A 27,020-nucleotide genomic window follows, 5' to 3' on the forward strand; every position below is an offset into this window, starting at 1 on the left:
ATTAAAAGAACACTGAGATACTTTCCCACCCATTAAGATGGATAAAACAAAGCAAAACACAACACTTGACCACAACAAGTGCTGGCAAGGTTGTGGAATATACGTTGCTGGTTGAAATGCAAAATGGTACAGTGACTCTGGAAAATAGCTGAAGAGTTTGTTAACAGAACTAAACATTACTGTGGCACCTGGGTGGCTCAGTTGGTTAGGCGTCGGACTCTTATTTTCACCTCAGGTCATGAAATCGAGGCCTGGGTTGGGCTCTGTGCTCAGAGAGGAGTCTGCTTCTCTCTCTCTCTCTCTCCCACTGCCTCCCCCCCTGCTCATACTTTCAAAAAGAAATAAATCTTTTTTTTTTTTTAAAAAAGAACTAAATATTACCTACCACATTTATCAATCTTAAGCATTTGCCCAAGAGAAGTGAAAACTTACGTTAACACAAAAACCTTTACATGAATATTTGTAACAGTGTTATTTATAATTGCCTCAGACTGGAAACAATCCAAAATCCTTCAGCTGGAGAATGTATAAGCATATTGTGGTATATCCAAATAAATAATGAAAAGGAACAAACTATTGAAACATATAACAACATAGAGGAATCTCAAATACATGCTTCCAAGCAATAGAAACCAAACTCAAAAGGCTATAATCCATTCTGAAAAAGACAAAAGTACAGGAAAGCAAAATAGGGCTAGAGATACGGATTAATTGCAGAGGGCGATGGGAGATCATTAGGGAGGATGGAATTGTTCTGTTTTTTGAAAAAATTTTAATTTAAGGGGCATCAGGGTAGCTCAGTCAGTTGAGTGTCTGATTCTTTTTTTTTAATATTTAATTTATTTATTCATGAGAGACAGAGAGAGAGAGGCAGAGACATAGGCAGAGGAAGAAGCGGACTCCATGCAGGGAGCCTGATGTGGGACTTGATCCTGGGACTCCAGGATCACAACCTGTGCCAAAGGCAGGCACTAAACCACTGAGCCACCCAAGAATGCCAAGTGTCTGACTCTTGATCTCAGCTCAGTTCTTGATCCCAGGGTTGTGAGTTCAAGTCCTACATTGGGCTGTACCCTGGGTGAGGAGCATATTAAAAAAAAACAATTTAAGTATAATTGGCACACCATGTTACATTAGTTTCAGGTGTACAACATAGTGATTTGACAAGTCTATGTGTCACCACGAGTGTAGCTACCATCTGTCACCATACAATGCTATTATGATACCATGAACTATATTCTCTATGCTGTGTGTTTCATCCCTGTGATTTATTCATTCCATAACTAAGAGCCTAGATCTCCCACTCTCCATCACCCATTTTGCCCATCCTCCCACCCTGCTCCCCTCTGGCACCTACCAATTTGTTCTCTGTATTTATGTTCTTTGTCTTAATTGTGTTGACTGCATGACTGTACGTGTTTGACAAAACTCATTGGAATGTGCACTAAAAAGAATAATTTTATTTTATGTAAATGATTCCTCAATATACCTGACGCAAAAAAATGTATTAAGCCTCATTTATGGAAATTAGCAAAATGTTGTCCTCCTGTACCACGTGGAGTGTTGTGGCTGTGCGATTATTGAAGAATTAGTAGTGTTTTTGCAGTTAGACCTGGGATGGTAGGGGCCGGCATCCCAGAAAATGACTCCATATAAGCAAACACAAGCATATATGGGTGACACTTTAATAAGAAGGCACCAAAATGACCCGGAGGTTACCTAGACCAGAACCAATGTAACAGCTAAGAGAGCAAACTCGAGTTGGACAGTCTGAATTTGAACCTGGCTCTTCCACTGCCTATCTTTGGGACCTTCGGCAAGTTACTTAACTTGACTATGCCTCAATCTCTGTCTGTACAAAGAAAATGATAATAGTCACATGCCTTGGGTGCTAAGAAGTAAACAACTAATACAAAGTGCTTAGACTTATGATGAGCATATAGTAAATGCTCAGTTAATGTTAACTACTATTACCCACTGGCTCCTTCAACCCACCTAAGTACCACTTTGTGCCCTGCCCTGAGACTGGACTTCGGACACTTGGAACAGAATCATCTTTGGATGATTTGAGATCTAGTGAGGGAAGGAGACAGACAGGCAAACAGACAATGCAGAGTGGATAAGTGCTAATAATTGACGAAAACACAAGGATTATGGGGACACAAAAGGAATGAAGGAGAAATTGATCTCTGCGGAGAAGAGGAAGTAGAATTCACCCAAAGAAAGCCCAAAGAGAAGGCAACTTTGAGTAGCATTTTGAAAGGTAACTAAGAGTTTGGAGACTATCTTCCTGAATACCTTGTGTACCTTTTAAAGACAGAGCCCAGAGAGTGTTTTGAGGATTCTTTGGGGGAAAAAAAAAAAAGAACAAGAAAAAGAAAAGTTTAATAACTATAGGTGAGGCTTTAAAGGGAGTAGGACTGAATTCAGAAGAACCAGAATTGCATGATCAGAGTTTTATTTTGGAAGGATGGTCCTGGTGTGGAGGACGATGGTCAGAGTGAGATAGTCAGTGAGGGGACTTCTCTGATAGTCCTGAGGGATGGGCTCGGGCAGGGAACCGGCAATGGACATTCAGGAGAGATTTCAGAGGGGGCTAGCTGGATGTGAAAGGGTCAGAAAGATGTTAGTGCCTGAGCTGGGACCAGAACTCAGATTTACCTAATCTGTCAACCACTGTGTAATGATGTCTGTCTTGTGTGCTGCGGAGGGTACAGAAGTGAACAAGTCTCACCCCAGCCCCTAGGGTTCTCATTCTGGTGGGGAAAGAGTCTTAGACAAATAATCAGAGGGTAATGAGTGATTTCAGGGAGGGTAGGGCCAAGCTGTAGAGCATGAAAGGGGTTCGAGGATGATGTGGGAGAAGCTGGATTGAATGTGTAGTGGGATTTTAGTTTGTGGAGGGATTGCACGAGCACAGCCATAGAGGCAAGTAACTGACAGGGAGGCAGCTGGACTTTGCTGTGGGAGATGAGATCTGGAGCAGAGGGGCAAGCCTTGAAGGTCCTCAAAAGCTTCCTCTTTGAGTTCTTTAGAGCTGAGTTCAGAGCCTGATGGGTTCCCAAGAGTAACTGGTTACTTGTATGTCAACTTGACTGAGCTACAGAGTGCCCAGATTAAACATGATTTCTGGGTGTGTCTGTGAGGGTGTTTCTGGCTGAGATTTACATTTTTGAACCTCTGGACTCAGTCAGGTAGATTGCCTCCCCCATGTGGGTGGGCATCATCCAATCCATTGAAGGCCTGAATAGAACAAAAAGGTGGGGGGCACCTGGGTGGCTCAGTCGGTTAAGCATCTGCCTTCAGCTCAGGTCATGATCCCAGAGTGCTGGGGTTAAGTCCCATGTTTTGGGCTCCTGCTCAGAGGGGAGCCTACTTCTCCCTCTCCCTCTATCCTCCCTGCTCTCTCTCAGATGAATAAATAAAAAAACTTAAAAAAAACCCAAAAAGAACAAAAGTGTGGAGGAAGAAGGAATTTGCCCCTTTTGCTTTCTGCCTTTGTGCTTAAGTTGGACCATTGGTCTTCTCCTGTCCTTGGACTCGGACTTACACCATTGGCTCCCATGGTTTTTAAGTCTTCAGATTAGAATTAGATCACTGTTTTTTCCATGTCTCTGGCTTGCAAATGGCAGGCAGATCATGGGAGTTCCCAGCTTCCATAGTCAAGTGAGCCATTTCCTCAGAGTAAATCTCTTTCTGTGCATACATATTCTACTGGTTCTCTTTCTCTCTGGGGATTCCTGACTGATACACTGGGTCAAGAAGCATGAGAGATATGGTCTAGGAACCTGAAGATCCAGCTTCTGTCTTCTATACTTAACTCACATCACTCAGGATGCCCATAGGAATGCATAACCAGGGACATAATAAGCCGAAGCACTCAAAGCAATAAACACGTCTATATTTAGTAAGAACTGCCATCCGCCAAAGTAATAAATTCAAAAAGAATTCTAATTTACAGCATGTATCACTCTAATTTAGGGGTCGCTGCCTTTACCAAACACCATGATTATGACTGGATCAGAAATAGGAAAAAGTAGCAGGTTCAGTTTACACATTTTAAAATGAAATGTAGGGACGCCCAAGTGGCTCAGCGGTTTAGCACCGCCTTCAGCCCAGGCCATGATCCTGGAGTCCCGGGATCGAGTCCTACATTGGGGCTCCCTGCATGGAACCTGCTTCTCCCTCTGCCTGTGTCTCTGCCTCTCTGAGTGTCTCTCATGAATAAATAAATAAAATCTTTAAAAATAAAATGAAATGTACCCTCGAAGAGCAATTTGTTGTTTTGTGCACATACAGGTTGCTCTGGTCTCTAACAGTTTAACTTATATATCTCTAGGTATGTGTTTTTACTACCATCTCAACTTGTCCTTCCCAGAACAGAGCCACTTCTTTCCTTTTAGGCACACTAGAACGGGTAACTTGTCCCCAGTGAGGCTCCTAATCTCTTCTTCAATCTGACAGCAAATAGTGGACCAATGATTATGTATCTGTGTGTGCATGTGCATACACACGTGTGTGTGCTGAACATCCTTCAACCATTCCTCAAAGACTTTGATTTCTCATAAAATTTGCATTTGTCACCGTTCAGATCACTTACCCACCTCTCTCATGTACTATCTCCTTGGAAGAATGGGTCTGCGGGGCACCTGGGCGGTTCAGCGGTTGAGCTCAGATCCTGATTCTGGGGTCCTGGGTTCTCCCGCATCGGTCTTCCCACAGGGAGCCTGCTTCTCCCTCTGCCTGTGTCTCTCATGAAGAAATAAAATCTTTAAAAAATAATTTTAAAAGAGGATGGGTCTGCTTTTGAACTCAGCAAATGTCATGTCACTCATAGTGGGAGGATTATAGCCAATCACCTGGACTAATCCAAGCCAGTGTTCCACTGGGATGTAGCAGTGACATATAATACATTTTGAGTTTACAGTCAACTATCTCAGTGTAAAAGCAAGAAGTTTCCTGGAGAAATCTGATGGAGAGTGCTCCAAAGTTTGAGTTCAGCCTTCTTCCCAACTCCTTCTCTTCTCCAAGCTGTGGAGGGGTCATGTAGTAAGTGCCAGCCAGATATTTTTTTCATGTTATGCTAAAATGAAGTCCAGGCTCAAAGTGGCTGTTGTGAGATCTAACAAGCCAGTATCTTAGTTCAATTACATTTAGGGGCAAGGGGAGAGTAAAGATGTTCTTACATTTTGCTCTAAATAAGAACTCTAAATCCCCATCAGAAACTATTTGTTGTTCCTATGATGCTGAGGATATACCAGTGTCCACAGACATGGCTTACTGAAGGCTTGAAGTTTATTCAGAATCATTTAATGCAGTTACTGTCCTGTTCCCCAACTCCCCAAGTTATGAATCCTAATCTTTTAAAAAAAATAAATATTATATATATTATACATTGTATCCTTTAATACAAGGCACTGAAAATCCTTTTTGGAAGAAGGTGGGTGTCATAAACAAAAAATAAATATTCCAAGAATGTATTAGGAAAGTTTGTGGATTCAGGGTGGGTTGTCTACAAGTTTATAGTTTGTGGCTTAGAAGACTTTGTGCTGCTGTTATCAAAAACCCAGAAACATAACTTCAAGGCTAAGTTAACTCATTCCATGCAATATCTGACAGATTTTTCTTTCTCTCCATCAACAATTGCCTATCAAAGAATGACTCACTTTGAAATTTCTAAGTACTGTCTCTTACATGTTACATTGCTAAGTTTTGCTCCTAGTGATCACTGCATGTATAGTAATCACATGATCACGCTTAATATTCTGATGGTTTTATTAACAAGTATATAATACATATATTGCATACTGTATATAGTATATGAGGACTGTACAGTACAAATTTATGTTCACAGTTTGACATGACAAAATGTCATTACTGAATTCCCATTGGACTACAGAGTAGAAACAGAGAAGGTACATTAAACATTCACATCTTTAGTAAGAAAGATTACCAAAATGTTTCAGTATTTGCAAGTATACTAATGCATGCTAAAAACCTTTACCCATTCAGTCTTATTAGCTTATAAAATATATTACACTTTATTAAAAATTTCTGCATAGTTTATACAAGTATTAAAGTATTGTAAATGTAATAATCCTGCTATACTTGCAGGTATGGTTTAAGAGATGCTAAGCAGAAAGATTATTTTGACCCTCTAACACTAAGTACATAACAGCAAAAAAAAAAAAAAAAAAAGTGCTAGTATTTGTAAAACATAGTATTGTTGTAGCCCTCGTTTAATGCATGTAAAATGGCTTTGTAAATGTATTAAGTGAATTTGCGATCATTTAGAACTTGTTAACCTCGACCAAGAAGAGAATAAAGACAACTCTGAGCAACTTCATGTATAACAGCAATTCCTTCAAGATGACTGTGTATTTTCTAACCAAATTATTTTAAAACCTTACATCTTTGAGATTGTCTTTAAAACAATCTAATCAGGAATGACGTGCAGATATATAGTATCAGCAATAAAGTCTTTCAAATTCCACATTAGTGCAACACTGATAGTGCAGATGGGTGTTTAATAAAATATACATTTACATCTATAGTTCCCCTATAAATCTGTTCCAAGGCTCTTGAAACTTCCATGTATTTAGCATTTCCTTAGTTGAACATAGCTATGCTGCTAACATGTTCTCCATACCAGATGATTTAGAATGTTAATGCCCATTTATGATGTAGATTCACATTTTAGAACTCTAAAATATGATGGATCCAGCCTTAATTTTTCTGACTTCCCCAAGATGACACTTGGACAATAAAAAGAAACTCTATAACAAAATTTATACAATACTAACTTCATGTTTACAAATCATTCTCATCAATGTAAAATATTGCAATTAAAACCACCATTGATAGTAACATGGCACATCATTAAAACCACATGTTCAAGGGCATCTTATCTTGTATTTGAGGTCTTCCACAATTAACACCTAAAAATGTCTAAGAGACTAAATTTCTCAACTATCATAGTAAAATACAAATATATATAAAAAAGGAAAATTTGGTTAAGAGCCAATTGGTAACTAAAGTATACAGACCAGAATGGGAACAGAGAATGGCCTCTCTGGGTTGCTTTTCTTTCAGAGTTAAAATGTATCTTTGTTAATGAACTGTTAACATAACCTAAGTAAGCTGAAGAGTAATGTAAGTCTTTGCAGGGTCTTGCTTGCTCTTTTGAACAAAATTTAAATATGCATAACACATCAAATTTCATGAGAACCTACAAAGCTTTCTATCAACTGGACTCACAAAGCTAATTATGCAAAGATGATCAATTCTACCCTTTCTTGCCTTTTTTCCTACCTTGTATATGGGTTGGAACACATACACAGGTCATCTCCATCTCCTTGCATTCCAACTCGATTCTTCAGTGTGTCATAAAAGAATCACTTCTAGAAATAAACACTTTGGCATGAATGTGACTGAGCATTTACAGTATGGACAATACCTACTTTATCCCTCAATTCATGTCATAGTTGCAAAAACACAAACAGAAAAAAAAAGCCCAATTAGGAGGTTTTAATATTCTAAACAAATTTTGCAGTGCTTACAAAAAAAAAAAAAAAATCAAAACCAAGTGCCAAGAAGATAACAAATCACTTTGCATTTCTCAACTACATTTCCTTTCAGCTGGTTCAGAGGGCTGAGTGGGATCTCTTAGGTGCACAGTCCCTACAACTAACTTATTAACATAGCGCCATCAAAGTAAGCTCCCCACATGATACGCAGGCCTCCAGAATCACTCATTCGCTGATGTTTTAAAAACAATTAAACAATGTGCTCCTCCCAGTAAGGTTGTGCTGGATCCTGAGCTGTGGCTGGGATGAATCGTCAGGATTCCATTCTTCTCTCTTCTCTTCCATCCTTTATCGAGGGATGAAGGCGCATTTGGTGATATGCACCCACATTTGACCACCGTCGCCCACTGTCTTCAAATTTAGGACCAATGACATTTCTATGCATGAATTATTTTTATTGGCATTTAGACTATGGTGCTCAAAAGCCAGCTTTTGAAAAAAACAAACAAAAAAAAAACTTCCCCCAAATAATGGCGCTATTTATCTTTAACATAAACACGAGTCATTTTCAGCTTCTTCTGATGGGATAATTGAGAGTGATAAATTTCCAGCTCTTTAGCAGTAGCTGTTGGGGAGATTGAGCTATAAATATATGAATCCCTGAACTGTGGTTTTCGTATTTTTCAGAAATCTTTCCCCCAAATGAAGGTATGTGTGCTTCACAACTAGTTGTATTTACAAATAGTGTCACTCAGGTCTTAAATTGAATGCATCTACTAAAGCATTAGCAGATACTTATTTATGGTATGTATCACAGACACAATTGACAGCCAACTTGGCACCTTACAGTTCACTCGGAAGAGTTTCTGTATAAAAGCTGTATGATTAATTTGATACGGGAATACAATTACCACTCAATGTGTCCCCGTTTGGAAAAAAAAAAAAAAGCTGTTAAGTAGGTTGGGAAAAAAAGGACCATCCAGATTCTTACCCAAAAGATTTCTTTCTTTCTTTTTTTTTTTAAACCATTACTGGGCAAATATTTTTGTGGTGTCCCTACAATCAACGCTTGATGACTCACATTAAGGACATTGGAGGAATGGTGACAGGTGCATGGATAACTGTCAGTTTTCGGCTTTGCTGTATGGTTCTGAACAGTCGGAACACAAGAGCCTGGAGCTCTGGGAATGCACTGCATAGCTAACCAAACAAACTGAAACTTCACCAAAGAGCCCTAGCCCAGGAGGAAGGGCCGGCTTCCTCCTCGGCCCCTGCCGCTTCTCCCCTGCGCAGTGCCCCTTTGTTCTGACTCCGTGCTAGGCAGATAGAGCATCCAGCCCTTAAGTGACACACCTCACCTGCCTGAATCAGCAGCTCTGGCTCAGCTCCAGTGGTGGCTGAGAACTTCTTGTCAGCTGCAGCCACAAAGGAGTGTAAAGGACTTAATTTAGATGATGTGGGAAATCCAAGTTGACAAGCAGGATCTGTGAAGGGCAATGGAAGAGTGGACGGTCCTACCTGAAATCTTGCTGCACCTCTAACTAGGCTGTGAAAGGGTGTCCACCCTTTTTGCTGGCGAGCACAAAATACGATCACTGGGCACAGAGGTATGAATGTCCCTGGCAAGGACTAGCAGGCTGGATACTGTATTTCTAATACATTTACTTTGACATTCTTTTGAGAAATACATGGAGAAACTGATAATTGGTTATTTGAAGTTTACATGTTCCCTTGTTCTCATTACATTAAACGTATCTGTAAGAAGGGTTTGCTTAGCATCCCCGGAAAAAAAAAAAAAAAAAAGTGTTCACATTCTTTAGGTCTGACCCGTGGTAAGGAGAGGAGGATTAGAGAACGTCTACTACTGACCATATGGAAGTCTGAATGATATAAATTCAGAGATTCAGACCAGCTGAATCAAAATTAAAATGTACATGTAAAAAATGAGTTAGATAATGGGTGGGAGGACAGAGAGAGAGCCGGGAAGAGTGGGGAGCCAGGCTGAGGTGGGGGACGGAGGCATTCAAACTAGCATGTGGCGTTTCCTATGCAGGGCGAGGTGGTCAGAACGGGAGAAGCTGCGGTCACAGTCTGGACACTGGAAAGGTTTGATTCCAGTATGTTTTCGGAAATGTCTTGTTAGTTCATCGGACCGAGCAAACTTCCATGTGCATCCTTCCCATGTACATTTGTAGGGTTTTTCTCCTGCAAAAAGGAAAAATGGCAGAGCTTATTTTTTTTCCCTGAGGGCAAAAGGCAATTCATTAGTAAAAAAAAAAAAAAAGAAAGAAAGAAAAGAAAACATTGGTGAAATTAAGATCTTTGAGCTAAAACACTGGGCAAATATTATTTTCAAGGTAGGTCCATCCATTTGTTTCCCAAAAAACACAGCACCACAGAAACCACAGCAAGATAAATGAGAAAAGGATGGCTTAATTCTCTTAATATTTAAAAAAATTTTTTTAAGAGTTCTTAAAGCATAAAGCCACTGAAATCCATTCGGAGGAGCTAGCAAATAATTTTGGTTTTGCCCTCAATAGTAGGGATGAATAACTTAAGAAACAACTCGTGATCTGTGTTTATCTCCAAGTCTTAAAGTTACTGGGGTGCTCAGTTTTATGCATTGCTTTCCACTTAATGAAAAGTCCAAATTGAAAGTCTGTGGGATTTTCTTATTATTTTAATAGTTTCCTAAAAATGAGAAGTGTGCCAGACACTGGCAAGGATTTCAGCATCTTTTGTTTAGTCAACAGCAATTACGCTTCAGTATAATGCTCTAATTCAGACATACTAAAAATACAGCAATTTCTCCCCACTCTGGCAGAAGCCAGGTCTCTCCAACCCCCTCCTGTGGGATGATGACAGGCAGGAACAGGAGCTCCTTGGGGGAAATCATAGGGAGAGCCAGGATGAAGACCCTTACAAATAAAAAGGCCATCACAGTGGCAATCTGAAATGTTTGCATTAGTAATCATGGGCAAATGGGCATCACAAATCAACTCCCGTCTACTATCCCTTGTTTTCTAGAAATTTTAAGGATTGACATTCCTTGGTATTTCAAGGAGATATTCAGACTTGTATTATCTGCTTTGCTTCACAGAACATTAAGTGCTGAGGTTATTTTCCCTATACCTCAATTGTTATTCAAATATTTAGTATCTGGGGCAGTTGGGTGGCTCAGTGATTGAGTGTTTGCCTTTGGCTCAGGTCGTGATCCTGGGGTCCTGGGATCGAGTCCCACATCAGGCTCCTAATGGGGAGCCTGCTTCTCCCTTTGCCTGTTTCTGCCTCTCATGAATAAATAAATAAAATCTTTAAAACGAACAAACAAATATTTACTGTCTTTTAAATCTTAGGCTGAAAGTTGGTAACATCCACCTCTCAGGTTCTATTAATGCCCTTGGTGGTGCTTTTACTAGTTACCTTGGCATCACCAACTGGATATTCCTCTAAACACAAGGTGATCACCCTAGTTCCCTCTGTAATAACAGGGACAGCCCAAGAATTCAGTTGTCCACAAGCTGGTGTCCCCTCTCCCAGGGAGTCACTGAAAAACTTCACTTCCATACCCCCATTTCCCTTCCCTTTTCTCTTCCAAATCCCAGATTTTCCTTTTTGTCAACATCCCTCATTCAAATGAATCATAAAAGCTCAAAAGCAAACAAACAAACTACATTCTGAGTTAAGGAAAAGGTGCACCCAGGACAACTGCTGTTGTACTAGGATTTCACATCGAAGGGGTTTGAGGTCAGGTCAGCTGGGACTTACTGTCAACTGTAACCACCAGTACTGACTGGGATTAATCAGGCCATGGAAAACATTTTTACACTTTTACACCGATTCCTTGAGATATTTTGCACATGAATGTTCAAGAGCAAATGGAACAGTATTCCTCACTGCTGTCATCATTTTTGTAAGATATGGCTGCGTGTTCTGTATTCAGTCCTGGGCAGAATAAATAATACCCTGGGACAAATAGGGCAGGCAATGGCATAGAGGTTCCCTCAGTTTTAGAAGACATGAATCCCCCAAAGACCTTTACTTTTCTGTATTTGTTCTGCATACTGAACTGTCGGGTTTTTTTTGTTTCGTTTTGCCATTGTGAATTTGATGATGTACAACACTTATTAAATGATGGTCCCTACAAAGGCCACATCCTTGATGAAACAGGCCTATGGCTAGGAGCCCTTCCCCTCTGTTCCAGCAGCCTTTCCAACCTTTTCTCTCTCCCTGAAACACAGAATATAGAACTCCACGGGACTGGGAGGGACCCTGTCACAGAGATAACCTGGAATCGAACGGAAGTATAAAAATAAATCTTGAACCAAAAGTTCGTTTTTCAGGACCAGCAGAGAGCTGTATAGCCCAACTCGGCTGGCTTGCACGACATCTGGACCATTTCATTAGAATCACCTTGCAAAGCTGGGATATCTATTTCTAACATCCCATTTTGCTATTTGTGAAGAAGAAAGCTGGAGGGAGTGTAGTATGTCTGATACCTGTGTGTGTTCTTCTGTGCGCTTTCAGGTGAGAGCTTTTAGTGTACACCTTGTTGCATCCGTCATAGTCACATCTGTGTATCCTTCGTTTCCGCTGGGTGTCCGGGGACTCCACAGGCAAAGGTCTCTTCCCTGGTTGTACTATGACTGATGGATGATTCCTATGAGAAAACCGACGTTAAATATAAGGTATCAGGTCAAAGTCTCTTCCTCTCCTTCAGTCTACCAAAGGCATTAACAACACTAGGCAAAAACAAACGAACAAAAAAACAAACAAAAAAAACCCAACAGAATAAACAAAAAGAAAATTAGCGGATCAACCCAAGAAGCACTGCTATATTCATTCAACAAACATTGAGTGAGCACCTACCATGAGCCAGGCACTGTGCTTGGCACCAGGACACAAAGATGAATAAAAACAGGGTTCCTGCCCTCGAGGAGCTCACACTCTAGGGGGAGACAGACATGTAGATAAGTAATGACAGCAAGAAGGGTTAGGTGCTATGCTAGAGGGAGATGCAGGTGCTAGGAGAGTCTCTTGCCCTCAGTAAAAATTTGCCTGTTCAGAAAATCTCATGGTACTTTATAAAGCCATGCTGAACCCTGTTACCCTGTCTTGTCACTGGCTGCCCTGAGTGTCACTTATTGCTCTTTAGGGAAAAAGGTAAAAGGCCAAATTCCTAAATCTCTGGCAACCCCCACTAAGTTATCTACATTTTAGCCTTTACATAATGGGCAATTAATTAGCTTCTCTTCAAGATCACCAATTCACATTGGAGTTTCAAATTTTGGCTCTTCTAAAATCAAGAAAGAAAAAGAAAGAATGGCGCTACTGAGTTCACGACCTCAAATACCTGTTGCTGGTATTCCTGCATGAGGGCGAATTTTGGTTGGTGCCGTGCTAGCTGTCAGGCAAGGAGGAGTCCCCTCAGCCCCGACAGTGGCTCTCAGGGGCCCCTGGGTCTCCCAGCTTTCCTGGCTGCTCGCCCAGACCCATGCCTGCACTGGCACACCTTTCCAGGGTGGGTTTGCAATCATGTCAAACAGTATTGCTCTGAACTTTCTTTTTCAGAAAGGGATCTGGTGGAAAGAGGAGGCAGATGGGGAAGGGCTGGGGAAAGTCTGCAAGCCTTCCTCGGGCTTCCTCTGCTGATTAATGTCTGTAATTAAAAAATTCTAATCTGTTAATTTGCTTTCCTAATGACTAATTACTTGATACATCACAAGCTTATGGAACTGGCCTCTGACAGTAATGAAAACTTCTTTGTCTTTTAAATTGGAATCTAAAGTTCTTAAAAACGTTCCAAATAACATATGAATTTTCTGTACAAGCATGGATGAAGAGAAAGGGAATCTGATGAAGGCAAATACTCAAGCTTGGGAAATTAAAAAAAAAAAAAAAGGATAATAAAATTTCACCATAAAAATCAAAAGGGAGCCCCTGAAATGAAACTTGTTTGGATCTGGGTAAAAATCTCAACATATGTCCCTTATCGGTAACTCTTCCAGGTAGGCTAAGAAGTAACTAGGAAAAGAATAAAAGGTGCATTGACTTTAAGTGACTCTACTTATTTCTCACTTCTATTATTAGCAAAGAAAACTGGCAGTTGAGTCTCACTTTACCTTCCTACCTTGATGTTTAGTGGGGGTGATATAGAAGAATAAAATAGCCAAGATGGAAAAGTGAACATGGGTGGGTGTGTGTGTGGGAGGGACAAGGACTTCAATTCTATATATATGTACAAACAGAGAGAAAATAGAAAAGTGACAGATCTATGGACACGTACAATTTTTAGACAGCTGAATCATTAATTTAAAATCCTTCAATAGAAAGAAAAGAGTTATCAGTTTATTTTTAACTTTCCACCTTAATGCCATGGATTGAAAGGTTTCATCATCATTAAGAGAACTTCAAGAAATAAAATGCTGGGGGAGAAACTGAATGGTTAAATACATCTCCTCTGCCTCTGGGATACCGGGGGAGTATCCCAGGTGATTTTAGAAGTCTCTCCCAATTATTAGATTTTATGGGTTGGGAATCTGTCTAATAGTCTCTGTGCAGCAGTTACGATCGCTTTTCCCAGCTCGTTTTGCATATAAATGTATGTTAAAAGGCTGTGTGCTCCAGGGTCAAATCCCAGCTCTGTCACTGATAGTCCTTGTGACCCTGGGCAAAGGATTTACCCTTCTGTGCCTCCGTTTCTCCTATAAAATAGGGATGATGGGAATAATATGATCTCAGGAGGTTGTGAGTAATGTACACAAAGCAGGATAACATCTGTTCCAGATGTAAACCCACTAAACGGTAGCTGTTAATATTTTGAGGTTCAGAAACCCATTTGCAAACTTTGCCCCTTCAGCTGCTTAATCTCATCAGTTTTTTTTTTGGGAGGGGGGGGGGTGTCCCAACACTAGAAAAGGAAATCTCTGCTCAAGCCAATGTCTACCTTGACAGGTAGCATCACTGAGAGCGCATGGCAGCCCCATCTCTAAGAAAGCCAGATGCTGGCAGAAGGTGGAGAGCGGGATCTTGAGATCTCGTCCTTTTTGGACTCTCCACTGCTCACTTTCAAAAAGGCTATTTGGGACCATTACAGCCAAGAAGTTAGAACAGCTCTTAAATATCAGATACCTGGTAATTGTTTTGAGTTAAGCCGGACCCTCTTAAGTTTGTTAAAATTCACACACACAATTAAATGAGGAGATCGGATCCTCAAGCTTTTTGTTCTAAAGACATTGCACATGTGTAAATATTAAAAAAAGGAATCTGATAGACAGTTGAGTGCCTTTAAAAATAATTCTGAAGCTGTAACTCTTACATTCCAGCAAATGGATTTCAAAGCTGTATTTTAAAGTCCGCCTTCGGAAAGGAAGGCCTTCCGGAAGGCAAATATTGGAGCTGCCTCATCGCAATGGTACTAGGCGCTTGGTTTCCATCGATTCTTTCCTGGCTAGCTGGTTTCCTATGTGGGCTGTGACTGGGCACACGCCAAGACATTACTTAATCACATCTGTGAGAGAATTACTTAAAGAGTACATGTCCCAGTTGTGGCTAATCTGTTGAATTTTTTGAGGGGCAAAATGCATTCTTAGGTCAGCATTAAAATAAGCATATTACTCATTAATCATTAAAAGCCATTGAGCTTGAGATCATCAAAAGAACTTAAAGTAAGCAAAAACCATTTTCTTTTCAGCAGTATTTAGAGCACAGAACATTGCTTTCAAATATTCCTCTTTTATAATGGTTTACATTGTAATTTGTAACCACCTCGACTTTGGAATAACCCTTTTCCGGTCAATGGATCATCCCTCTCTCTGTGGGCACTTGGCTTTATTTAGTTGTAAGGCATATTCATCACCTGTGCAGGAATAATGACAAGTGCAAGTCATGTTGCCAGTTATCTTGCCAGAGACACCTGGCATCATTAAAAAAAAAAAAAAAAAAAAAAGAGGTAACTTAGCCTACAAGGTGTGTCTATTTTGGCCAGTTCTTCTGTGTCTCCTTTCACCTGAGAGTGGGAGCGGGACGCACTGGTTAGACAAGGATGTGGCAAGAAGAGCCCTCACTGGGTGGCAAGAGATCAAACCCGGACCCCCTCTGCTCTTATAGTGTGATTATAGGCGAGTTATCTAATGTCTTGGCTCATCAGTCTCCATTTGCTCTGACTCCCACGTGCTTGTTGCGGGGGAATGAAATAATTCCTTTGAAAACATGTGGGAAAGTTTCATTGGTGGGGGGAGAGTGCGTTATGCAATTGTGAAAGGTAATAATGTACAAGTTCATCAGACACACTCTCTCCCTGCTGATGTGGCTGGTCGTAGGATTCAGTCTCTTCTTCATTTATCAGTGAGGAGGGGACAACCGCCTCCCCCGCAAAATAACTTACTATGATTTGGTGCAATGAGCCATTAACATGACCTACTAAGAAGGTACCTACTTGGGTTGAATGTGGGTAGAATTAGAATGTACTCTAAGTTCCAGAAAACAGCTGTTTGAGAGCCAGAGGATTCACACTCTGTTGCACAATTAATTGGGTAAGGGAGAGGGGAAAAAGTGGAGTAGAAACGTGGGCAACACTGTTTCAAGTTGGGAAGAAAGTGCTATGGGAGAATGATGATGGAAGGGACCTGGAGGGAACGAAAACTACCACCTCTGTACTAGGAAGCTGGCCATTACGTCCAACCTTGAAAGTGCCCCAACCCAAGACAATTACAAGAAAAATAATTACAACTGATAAGGAAAATAAAGAGGAAACGGAGGCACCAAGATTAAGTGACTCGGCCAAGGTCATCCATATAGTGGAGAGCAGAGCTGGGATCCAAGATGTCCGATCCAAAGGTCACCTTCTTGGTTCCTACAAACACAGCCTCCAGTGTAATCACTGGTAGAAGGCAAGGCTACCTATTGTAGTGAATCCCATCAGTGATGCTATTTAGCTTGTGTATGACACCATCACATTATAGACCTAAAACAGACCACTGTTCAGTGCATGGATGTAGGCCAACACAGAAGCTTTCCTCCTGCATGGCAGTTCTAAGGCAGACTGAATATTTTAAGGGCAGATGTGATTAAAAAGACCAGAGAATAACGGGTCATTCTAACACTGAACTTCTCTGAACTACACGGACAACTTTCTGTGGCCACCACTATTTACAGGTCTTTATTGGAATGACTTCTTTGGGCTGTGGTTGGCCTGAAAATTCTGATTCAAGACACTCCCCATCACAGAAACAGACTACTGGAAGGACGAGGTGTGTCTTAATAACTAAAGTTTTCACGATCCAACCTTAAGTAGAATATCTACAATCCCAAATTCAATCCATATTGGAATTAAGATTATGGGAAAACTATGTATAGTCTGGAAGGATTTAAAAAAAAAAAAGAATCCCAAAACACCAGGATAAATCATGAGTGATCCAGATGCTGCAAACTTGGCGTCAAGGTCATAAAGCAGTCCACATAGCAGAACACATTGCCTCTGGAGTGATTTCCCCATTTTTCCCAGTGGCTGCCCCTACTGCAAGGTATTCCTGGCAATCACACCACAACACCACGAGCTGGAAGCCTGTGCTTCCAATCCAGGTCCCAAGATGCACGCTGCTACGCAAATGTCGGGTAGACCTGAACATACTTACTCTTGCAACAGTGCTTGCGGGGGGGACACTGAGTTCATTAAAGGGGGTGACATTTCTTCAGGATAATAATCTGTCCTCTGTGGTTCAATCCCAGGTTCTATTTTAATTTTTTTCTGTAATATAGGCTTCTCATATGATTCAATTACAGGTACTAAAAAAACAAAAATAGAAAAGTCACTCCATGTACAATTTACCAATTTCAGCTTTTAAAAGTCTATTGCACAGCTTCTATCTCTAACACCGGATTATTTGTTTGCCTTTGCCAAAATTACAGCAGAAACAAATCTGGGTTTGGGGTGGGGTCGGGGTGGAGGGGGACGACTCTCATTTGGCCCCCACCACTATTCTGCTAGCAAGCAGCATGCATAGGAAGCTGGACTTTGAGCACCTCAGTCCTCAAACGGTTTTACTTTAGGATTTTGGGTTAACCTCTTTTTAACCCTTTCGTCTCCTGCCTACGGCGAGCCAGTGAAGGAGGCGGCTTTTAGTAACCATTACTTATCACCACCATCAGAGGCGTGTATTAGATGCCATTTTAACAGAGCCACATCCGCATTCAATGAAGTAACATAGAAAGTCGGGATTTTTACCGGCCCGAAGTTGCCGATTATGCAGTGAAAGTAATGATTTTATGGCATTCAACAGCTGGACTCCTGGGAGCTCTTCCAGGATCAACACTTAAAAAAAAAAAAAAAGCCACGACCAGGGAAAGGAAACGATGCCTGGGGCAGGGGTCCCTGGAGGGCCAGAGGCGGGGCAGGTGGCGGGGACAGGTGGCGGGGACAGGTGGCGGGGGCAGGTGGCGGGGGCAGGTGGCGGGGGCAGGTGGCGGGGTACCTTGCATGCTGCTGTTGGAGTTCTCCATCTCCTCCGACAGGGAGACCATGAGCGGCTGCTGGAGGTGGCTGGTGTACATGAAGGGGACCGGCTGCACCACGACGGGCTGGATGACGGGCAGTATCCCGGGGCTGCGGATGCCGTGCCGGGACAGGGCCGCGGCCATCACCGGGGGCATGGACAGCGGCACCCCGAAGGGCTGCACGCCCGCGGGGGGCGGCGAGTACTTCTTCACGGGCGGGCTGGAGGAGGGCAAGCTCAGGCCGGGCGAGGCCCTCCGGTGCGACGGCTGGAACTTCAGCGACGACGGCGAGCTTCCTGCCGAGGGCGGCGAGCTGCGCTTGTTCACCGTCAGGTCCACCGGCTCCAACTGCATCCCGTGCGACAGGCCCTCGGGCGTCTGGAAGAACTTATCCGGTAGCGGCGTCGAGTAGATGACTCCGTACTTGTTGGGCTTCATCGGCTCCATGTAATTAGACGGGTAGGACTACCGGGAAGGAAGGACAGAAACGTCTCAAGCCACCGGCACAGGTGCGCTGCAGCGCCAGCTACCCAAGCCGTCGCTACGGGGCGCTCCCGAGGGCGCGCACCCCGCGAGCGCTGTACCTGGATGTATGCTGAGCCCCCCAAAAACGCTGAGGACGAGCACCCCGCAAGCGCTGTACGTGGGGATGCATGCTGACTCCCCAAAAAACGCTAGGACGCGCACCCCGCGAGCGCTGTACCTGGATGTATGCTGAGCCCCCCAAAAACGCTGAGGACGAGCACCCCGCAAGCGCTGTACGTGGGGATGCATACTGACTCCCCAAAAAACGCTAGGGCGCGCACCCCACGAGCGCTGTACCTGGAGATGTATGCTGACCCCCCAAAAAAAGCTAGGACGCGCACCCCGCGAGCGCTCTAAGTGATGTATGCTGAGCCCCCCAAAACGCTAGGATGTGCACCCCGCGAGCGCTGTACCGGAAGATGTATGTGCCCCCCCAAACGCTAGAAGGACGCACACCCCGCGAGCGCTGTACGTGGGGATGCATGCTGACTCCCCAAAAAACGCTAGGACGCGCACCCACTGGCGCTGTATGTGGAGATGTATGCTGACCCCCCACAAAAAACGCTATGAGGACAGGCACCCCGCGAGCGCTGTACCTGGAGATGTATGCTGGCCCCCAAAAAAACTCTAGGACACGCACCCCGCGAGCGCTCTAAGTGATGTATGCTGAGCCCCCCAAAACGCTAGGATGCACAACCACTGGCGCTGTACGTGGAGATGCATGCTGACCCTCCCCCCAAAAAAAAACCGCTATGAGGACGTGCACCCCGCGAGCGCTGTACGTGAAAATGCTGGCCCCCATAAACACTATGAGGGTGTAATGAATGTCAGGGTTAACGGGGTAACGATGTTACATGAGACATCTCAGGGTTTTTTTGTCTTTTTTTTTATTATTCCTGAGAGACACAGAGAGAGGCAGAGACATGGGCAGAACGAGAAGCAGCAGGTTCCCTGTGGGGACCCTGATGCGGGACTCGATCCCGGGATTCTGGGATCACGCCCAGAGCTGAAAGCAGATGCTTGCTCAACCACTGAGCCACCCCAGGCACCTCGAAATCTCAGATTTAATTCTATGATGATTCCCATCCAAAATGTTAAGGTTGAGGTTGATACCTGGCAAAAATTTTAAAACAGGTGATACACAGAAGATTTTTCATGGGCCTTGATCCCTAGGAGTCAGTGGGGCTTCTCAGTGGGCAGGAAATGTGGCTTTCCCCCTAGCGGTGCGAAGTGTGCTGTTCTCACCATACACTTGTGCCTAACACAGAGAAACGGAGCTGCAGTACATTTGGAGGGGCTTCCGCTGCTGACCAATCGATGCGTAGGGTGACCTGAGCAATGGTCCTGTTTGCACTGGACAGTCTGGTTTCAGCACTAAACGCCCTACTACATCCCAGGAGACACTCCGTCTCAGGCAACTGAGATGCTCAGTCATTCCCACCCACCTATATATCGAGGGCCACCCACTAGCCCCAACTCATTCAACGGTCTTATTCATAGTTTGAATGAAACTGTAGGTGGTGACTTGATGTCCAAATTTGTGCATGACACAGAAGTCTAAGAAATAGCTATATGACTCAAATAAGGACACATGGTGCCTGAAGTGACTACTTACACACAAATTGAAGCGTAGTGTTTCCTTCAAATCTAAGATCTGACGATTGACCTGACTGATCTTCAAATACCTTTCTCTCAAGAGAGAAAACAGTCATAATCATTGCATGCTATGGGTGTAGTCCTCGGCCATGGAATTCACTAGAATTACTTCTATTCCTTAACTAAAATTGAAAAAAAATTGTTTGCTGTAAGATGCTTTTAAAAAAATTAAACTCAACATAAACTATTTTCTTTACTCGTAGGTATTTTAGGGAAACTGAAACTTTTATTAGTGATAACATGTTTGCTAAAACTACTTGCATTTAAAAACTTTAGTCAAATTGATAAGCAACATACCATGCCTTGCTTTCAGTTCTAAAATCATTTTGAAGCAATACTAGCTCATGGGACAACGAAAACTTACCAATAGGGTCTTATCATTGAAGAGTTTACATGCATGAGAAATTTCCGGACTGTCTCCAGTGCCCCAGTAGCCACTACTGTGAGTTATAAATGACAGTGGGACAGCAGTAGTTTTTATTGGGATTACAACTGAGATCATACCCCTTCTTCTCTGGGCCTGCACTAGGTGCATCTTCACCTGGCTATGCATCCCCGGTGAGGTTTCTGAAACTCCCTTCTCTGGACCTACCAGGCAGAAGTATTGGGCCTATATGGGACCAGGCGGTATTTATCTTTATCTGCTTCTGAAGTCAGTTTCTCATCATTAGGATTGTGTGTTTTGTTCTTCTGCCCTTTCTTTATCCCTGTCAAAGCAATCTCTATCATCTCCTAGAGCAGTGATTCCTGCAACATGGTGCACATCTCTCTCTAGGGGTACCGCAGACACTTACAGGTAGTACACAAAGAATACAGTGCTTTAAAAGAGTTATAGGTTTATTTAAATGCATAAGAAAACTTTTTTTACAGTGTTGATACAAACTTCCTTTTCAGAATAAATTCATTAAAAAAGCAATTCTACAGAAGAAGGTAGGAAAGCTTACTAATATTTAGTGAGAAGTGCAGGTGCCATGAGTATAAGGCAAAACTTGTCAAGGTGATATTGAAAACCCACATTTTAGGAGGTTGTGAGGTTAAAATTAAAATTGGATTCAGTGAGATAAGCCATGTAATGAGCTTAACACACACCGTAGTGCTAGAAGTCCCTTCTCTTTCTAGACAAGAAGTGGCGCTGTAATGGGTCTGATCCTCTCAATCAGGGCTTCCCAAACTTTACTGTGCACAAATGTACCTATCTTGTCAAAATGCAGATTCTGGATTTCTGGGGAGTGGCCGGCCCTAGGTGCACAGACCTCTTTTGAACAGCGTTGCTCTCAACGACAAAGAGAGAATAGAATAAAAATACTAATTTTCAGTATTAAAATTTGATAAACCATTCAAAAACAATTTCAAAGTGCAGGAAGAATTTTTCACTGATAATACTGCTTAAAAACAAGGATGTGAAGGATATAAAATCAGGAAAAAGATTTATTTATTTATTTATTTATTTATTTATTTATTTATTTATTCATGATTTTATTTATTTGAGAGAGAGAGAGCCCATGTGCACACATGAGCAGAGGGAGGGGCCAAAGGGAAGGAAGAGGGCGAGAACCTCTAGCAGGCTCCACACTGAGTGTAGAGCCTGACGTGGGGCTTGATCCCAGGACCCTGAGATCATGACCTGAGCTGAAACCAAGAGTTGAACGCTTAACTGACTAAGCCACCCAGGCACCCCTATAAATTGTTGCTTTTAAAAACAACAATTGTTTTGAGTTATGTATCAAGAATCAAAGGAGGAAAAAGAATCTTCCTTTAGAACCAGGCACACATAAGTACACCACAGGGTAAGAGGCCCAAAACATACGGCCATACTAATATTAAATATATTTACACTTAAATATGAAAACAGGTAATGTTAAGAGGCACCAATCTGCTAACAAAACAAAAAAAATTCTAGTATGTTCAACAAAGGTTTAAAGAAATAATTAAATATGGGGAGAGAAAGATTTCTCCTAGTTCTAAAGGTTAACTCACTTTATAGAATTTTCAAAAGGGCAAAAAGTTCTTGTATTAGAAACAAAAAGTTAGGAGATGGGAGGCAGCATTAATTGTTTCTACTCACCAAATGTAGCTTCTCCCTTATTTTCAGCCTTATTCTTCAAAGACCTCCCTATGACCTAGATTTTAATGCCAAGTTATTGGCAGCTAAATAGAAAGCAGAATGAGGACACATTTTTATTGCTGTCATTGCTGGATTTTTCTAACTGTGGGGTGAGTTTAAGGAAGGTAGGAATTTAGAACCTGGGAGATTTGCAAATTTAATAATATTCTCAGGTTTCTGAAGCCATAAAAAGAGAAAGCCACACATAAAGCCAAGTTTTATAAACATTATGTACTTTTCTGCTGACTTCGCTCCCCAGTGAATGCCCCCCGGCCCCCCATACCCAACCGTGCAGTTTTTGCAAGGCTTTGGGGCTAAAAGTAGGGAGACACATTTGGATACACATCACAGTAAACGATTAACTATTTCCAGTCTGACGGCCTTGTAAAAGGGTGAAGAAATGTGGTTCCTCATACCATCTCACTAGAAATTTCCATAGTGGTGTTGATCAGAACCTTCTGTAAGATGTGTTTGCTTTAATTATTTGGATGGAGCACATGAGCTACTACAATCAGCTTGCAAACAATCTGGTTCTCCACAGTGTAAGGGACCAATACAGGGTTTGCTCTGGGCATGTGCCTTAGGTGAGTACACCGTGGTAAGAGTAGCTTCTCCTCCGTTCCAGACTTTTCCTATCTTCTAGCAAAGCAGTGCAAATAAGGGCCGCATTAGCCCCAAATCCCAATGGGAGGCAAGTGTTGAAGAGGCAGCAAAAGCTCCTCTGGCCACAGGTGGCTAACCAATCCCCCTGTGCACACAGCTTACCCGAGGAGGCCTCATATCCTGGAACAGAGCAGCCTGAAGACAAGGCTCCAGCAAGGGTCTCTCCCATCTTCCGGCCCTCACTGGGGGTGGTCATGAGTTGTGCTTTTCAAAAAGTTCTCTCCTGTTGTAATATACATTCATGTGTTCAACCTCCACACCGTGTGTAATTTCTTTGCTGGCGGCCTCCTCTTACGTGATGAATGAATGAAGTGAATCAATGCACACTCTGAGCAAGTTTTTACTACACTATGGATAGCATCAATTCTTTTGATTCTCAAAAACAAGGACTTTCATTGTGACGGGGAAAAAGGCACAGGGCTTGGATGATTTTTCCAAAGCTACCACTTTGGACTTAAGTGAGCACTTTAATCGTCTCTTGTTTTACTGGGAATCGTTTTGGTGAGTTTTCCATCACAAGACAGTTGAAGTGGATGGACTGACTGCATGAAACATGGGCAGAGTCTCTATTTCACTGCTTATTAATATGAAAACCGAGCGAACATCCGTGACAGGGCAATGGCAAGTCAAAGGCATCTTCATACCAAGGGTGGGGTTCCCACTGCAGAAAGGCGTGGTACATTTATAAACACACACTCTGGAAACAGCAAATGTCATACTCTTCTATGCAAACTAAAGTAGAAAGCTCTCTTTCTACCAGGCTCAGAAAAGTCATGAAAGTTTCTGTTAAAACAGAACAGAGGTACTACTGATTTTAAGCAAAACCTCAACCTGTAAAGAGTCTGTCAGAGGATAATTTTCATTACAAGAAGGAAGGGGAAAAAAATACACTTTTTTCCAAAAGTAATCTTCCTAAAGGAATAAAATATGAATACTTTTAAAAAACGTTTTCTTTCTCACTTCCTGATTTAAATTCTTTCATTTCCGACCTTCTTTGAAAATATATTGGTAAAAGCAATTCTTTGATATGTGCATTGTATATTCACGTCTCATATTTTGCATATTATCATTTCCAATTTTACAAAAAAAAAAAAAAAAGGCTCAGGGAACTGCTGGTGGTTTGCCAATATCACATTGATAGTAAGTAGAAGAGATCCACAGCACGGGGAGGGGGTGGTGGTCTACGCTGTTCCACATTAGGGCCATCCAAAGCCTTACTGTTTGCCTCAAAGCACAAGGGTTAGCAGAGGAGGGTACCGAAAGCTTACATTTCAGTAAGAGAAATGACACTTCCTTATTTTTTCTAAACTTTAGCAAAATACCATCAAATAGGTACTCAGCCTTCAGGTCAAAGGTGGAATTAAAAAAGAAAAAAAGAGGAACAAGGGAATAATAAATTAGGCTTAATGTACTCCACCTATAGAGACAGGAAGGATAAAATATGAAGATTCAAGAGTGGAAACAAAAGCTTTTTATTTAGTTTTGTAAAGTAAAGTAATCAACACCCCACACTACCCAAATGTTCCAGTTAACCGAGGTTTTGCTGAATCAAGAAAAAGAAATGTATTTGTAAGGACTGTCACTAACTTTTGATGAAATGATCTCATCAAATTCTTTAAGGGTTAGCTCGAAGTTGAAAACTAGAGCGTGAAGGAGAAAAAGACCATTAATTGCAAAAATACTTCTATATATTTTAACTTCACATATTTATGTAAGGTAACAGCATTGTAAGTATATCTGTTACTTCAAATTCATTTTATTTCCTTTTTTTTCCAGTCAAGTGCATTTCCTTGCACTTAATTATATCACACCAACTTAGCAACACGGATCTTCATTTGAGCTTTAAATTGGCTCTTCAGCCATATTTTCATGCTTGATTAAAAGCATTGGAAGTATACTGAATATTAAAACGCATCAAAGATGGTTCTGCATCATTTATAAAATTAATCATATTCTCCAGTACTAAAAACCTATTCATATTTCAAGGATATAATTAATAGGGAAATTTTATAGCTCAATTTTCCTCCAACGTGATCACGCGATAGTTTGGGGTAAGGGGGCTGATGAATATGGTGACAGCACCAAATAACATCAGAAGTCAATTTAGTTTTTGATTAATGAAGTTCTTATTGCTCAGTTATTATCACCTTCAGACACTTGGGTTATCCAGCTCACACGCTGGAATGTAAATGTTATTTCCTCCAAGCCACTTGGACCTCACTTTTCATTGTACCCAGTGGTAAACACTCCGCTGGTTCAGTCATGCCCATGGCGACTCAGCTCCAAGGGCCTCCGGGTGACCCCTGTGTCTTGTATAAACATTTTTGGCAGGAGCCTCAGCGGCCGATGCATAAGGATGATCTAATTTTGCAAGCGTGTCATTACCAACCTTCAGATACACAACTCGGCCAAGTTTTTCCCCTTGTGACTATTTTCCAAGCCCATGGAAGAAAAGAGCAAGGCAGAGTGGGAGCCTTGCCCTGTTATTTCCTATTGGCCCATCCGATCGCCAGGAGTCCAAACCACTCCCTGCCTGGAAGTCCCTGGACCCCTCTCTGTCACCGCCCCTGTCCCACTTCCATAGCACAGCACCAGTGCTGGCCCTCTATAAACCCCTGGACTAACTCCTAGCCGCCTGTGGCTCAGAAGCTTCCTGAGGGGTTGGCTTTGCACGAAGGTGTTGAAAAAGACAACAAGATTCCCTCCCAGCCACAGACTCTTCCATAGTGGAAAGGAATCCCATCCTCATGGCTAGGTCCTCTCTCGTTACCTTCTCTTCAACCATCTCACTCAGGCACAGCTCAGTATAAGCTGTTGTCATTGGCTTTATTCTAAATATGTTTGTATTTTATTTAAGATTTTATTTACTTATTCATGGGAGACACAGGGAGAGAGGCAGAGACGTAGGCAGAGGGAGAAGCAGGCTCCCCATGGGGAGCCTGCTGTAGGACTCGATCCCAGAACCCCAGGATCACAATCTGAGCCAAAGGCAAACACTCAACCACTGAGCCACCCAGGTGTCCCCCGAATACATTTTTAGATGCAGGGCTGAGAATTTTTTTCTTCCCCAGGTTTCATCTTTTATTTAATCAGCTCCAGGAAGGACATGCTGAACACCACAGGACACAAAACGGAATATTTTTTTTTCTTCCAGTATTGAAAAAGAAAAGGACATTCACAAACATTTTTAAGAAACTATTCTATATAATTGGGTTGGTGATCTTGAGTAAGAACACCTCATAGAAACACATTCTTGATGCAGATTTCTTGTAAAAGTACAGCTGAAAGCTTCTTAATCATGATAAACATTGAGTATGGGATTTTTTTTTAATATCCTGGATGCACATTAATTTTTAAAAATCAGTCTGGTCAGGCTTTTTTTTTTTGAGGGGGGCAAACCAATAATCCCAAGAGCCCCAACAAAAAAGCTGGTAACTGAGGAGTTTTTATAAACCTCCTTCTGTCATGACTAGATTCACCTGTGACCCAAGTTCTATGCTGATCACATCTTGGGGGGCCTGGGGTACTGGTCTTGAGGAGACATGGATCCCATCTATTGAAGGGTATATGGTATTAAAGGTGCTAGGAGGGTGTTTAGCCCAGTTACCAACCGTGGCTTTGAGAAAAGTGCGTTTACCAAATGCCTGTCAAGTGATGAGTAACTTTAAGGAATAACACAACACACAATAATGTTATTGCCACTTGCAGTAAATAGGAAGAGGTGTTCAATTTTGGAAAACTTACCACCGACACAGAGTCCATGACCTCTTGCTTGACAGGGACCGGGTCAAACATGAGCATTCTTTTAGTTAAGCTTTCTAGGGTGCTCTGAGGTTTAGCCTAGAAAACAAAACAAGGTGTCCAAATAAATCCCAAGGTCACTTTAAACATAAGTGAGTAAAAATAAAACCTAATATTCCTCAAACCCCTTCTCTGCTCCTTCCTCTCCCCTGGCCCCAGAATGGCTGGAATTTATTTTCCTTACCTATGAAAGATGCCATTTTATATAATTAAAACCAGATTCCACGGTCATAAGTAGATGAGAGCCAACT

The 27,020-nt window shown here is 42.1% G+C and overlaps 1 protein-coding gene across 4 annotated transcripts in view; it reads right to left on the bottom strand.

Moving 5' to 3' along the window:
- Positions 1–5,757: 5,757 nt before the first annotated feature.
- KLF3 (KLF transcription factor 3) overlaps positions 5,758–27,020 on the bottom strand; it is a 36,493-nt gene continuing 15,230 nt past the window's right edge. The window contains exons 1-7 of one of the 4 annotated variants that reach the window (XM_025438325.3): positions 26,713–26,808; positions 20,161–20,323; positions 19,659–19,803; positions 17,999–18,485; positions 17,162–17,312; positions 12,026–12,186; positions 5,758–9,731 (exon numbers count right to left, since the gene is read on the bottom strand). In XM_025438325.3, coding sequence (XP_025294110.1) covers positions 9,550–9,731; positions 12,026–12,186; positions 17,162–17,312; positions 17,999–18,467 — 963 coding nt within the window. In that variant the 5' untranslated portion in view covers positions 18,468–18,485; positions 19,659–19,803; positions 20,161–20,323; positions 26,713–26,808 and the 3' untranslated portion in view covers positions 5,758–9,549. Of the gene's footprint in view, positions 9,732–12,025; positions 12,187–17,161; positions 17,313–17,998; positions 18,486–19,658; positions 19,804–20,160; positions 20,324–26,712; positions 26,809–27,020 lie in introns of those variants that run through there. The other 3 variants (XM_025438326.3, XM_025438327.3, XM_025438323.3) reach the window with 3 other exon arrangements.

The sequence above is a fragment of the Canis lupus genome, chromosome 3 (assembly GCF_003254725.2).
Source record: "Canis lupus dingo isolate Sandy chromosome 3, ASM325472v2, whole genome shotgun sequence".
Taxonomy (NCBI): domain Eukaryota; kingdom Metazoa; phylum Chordata; class Mammalia; order Carnivora; family Canidae; genus Canis; species Canis lupus.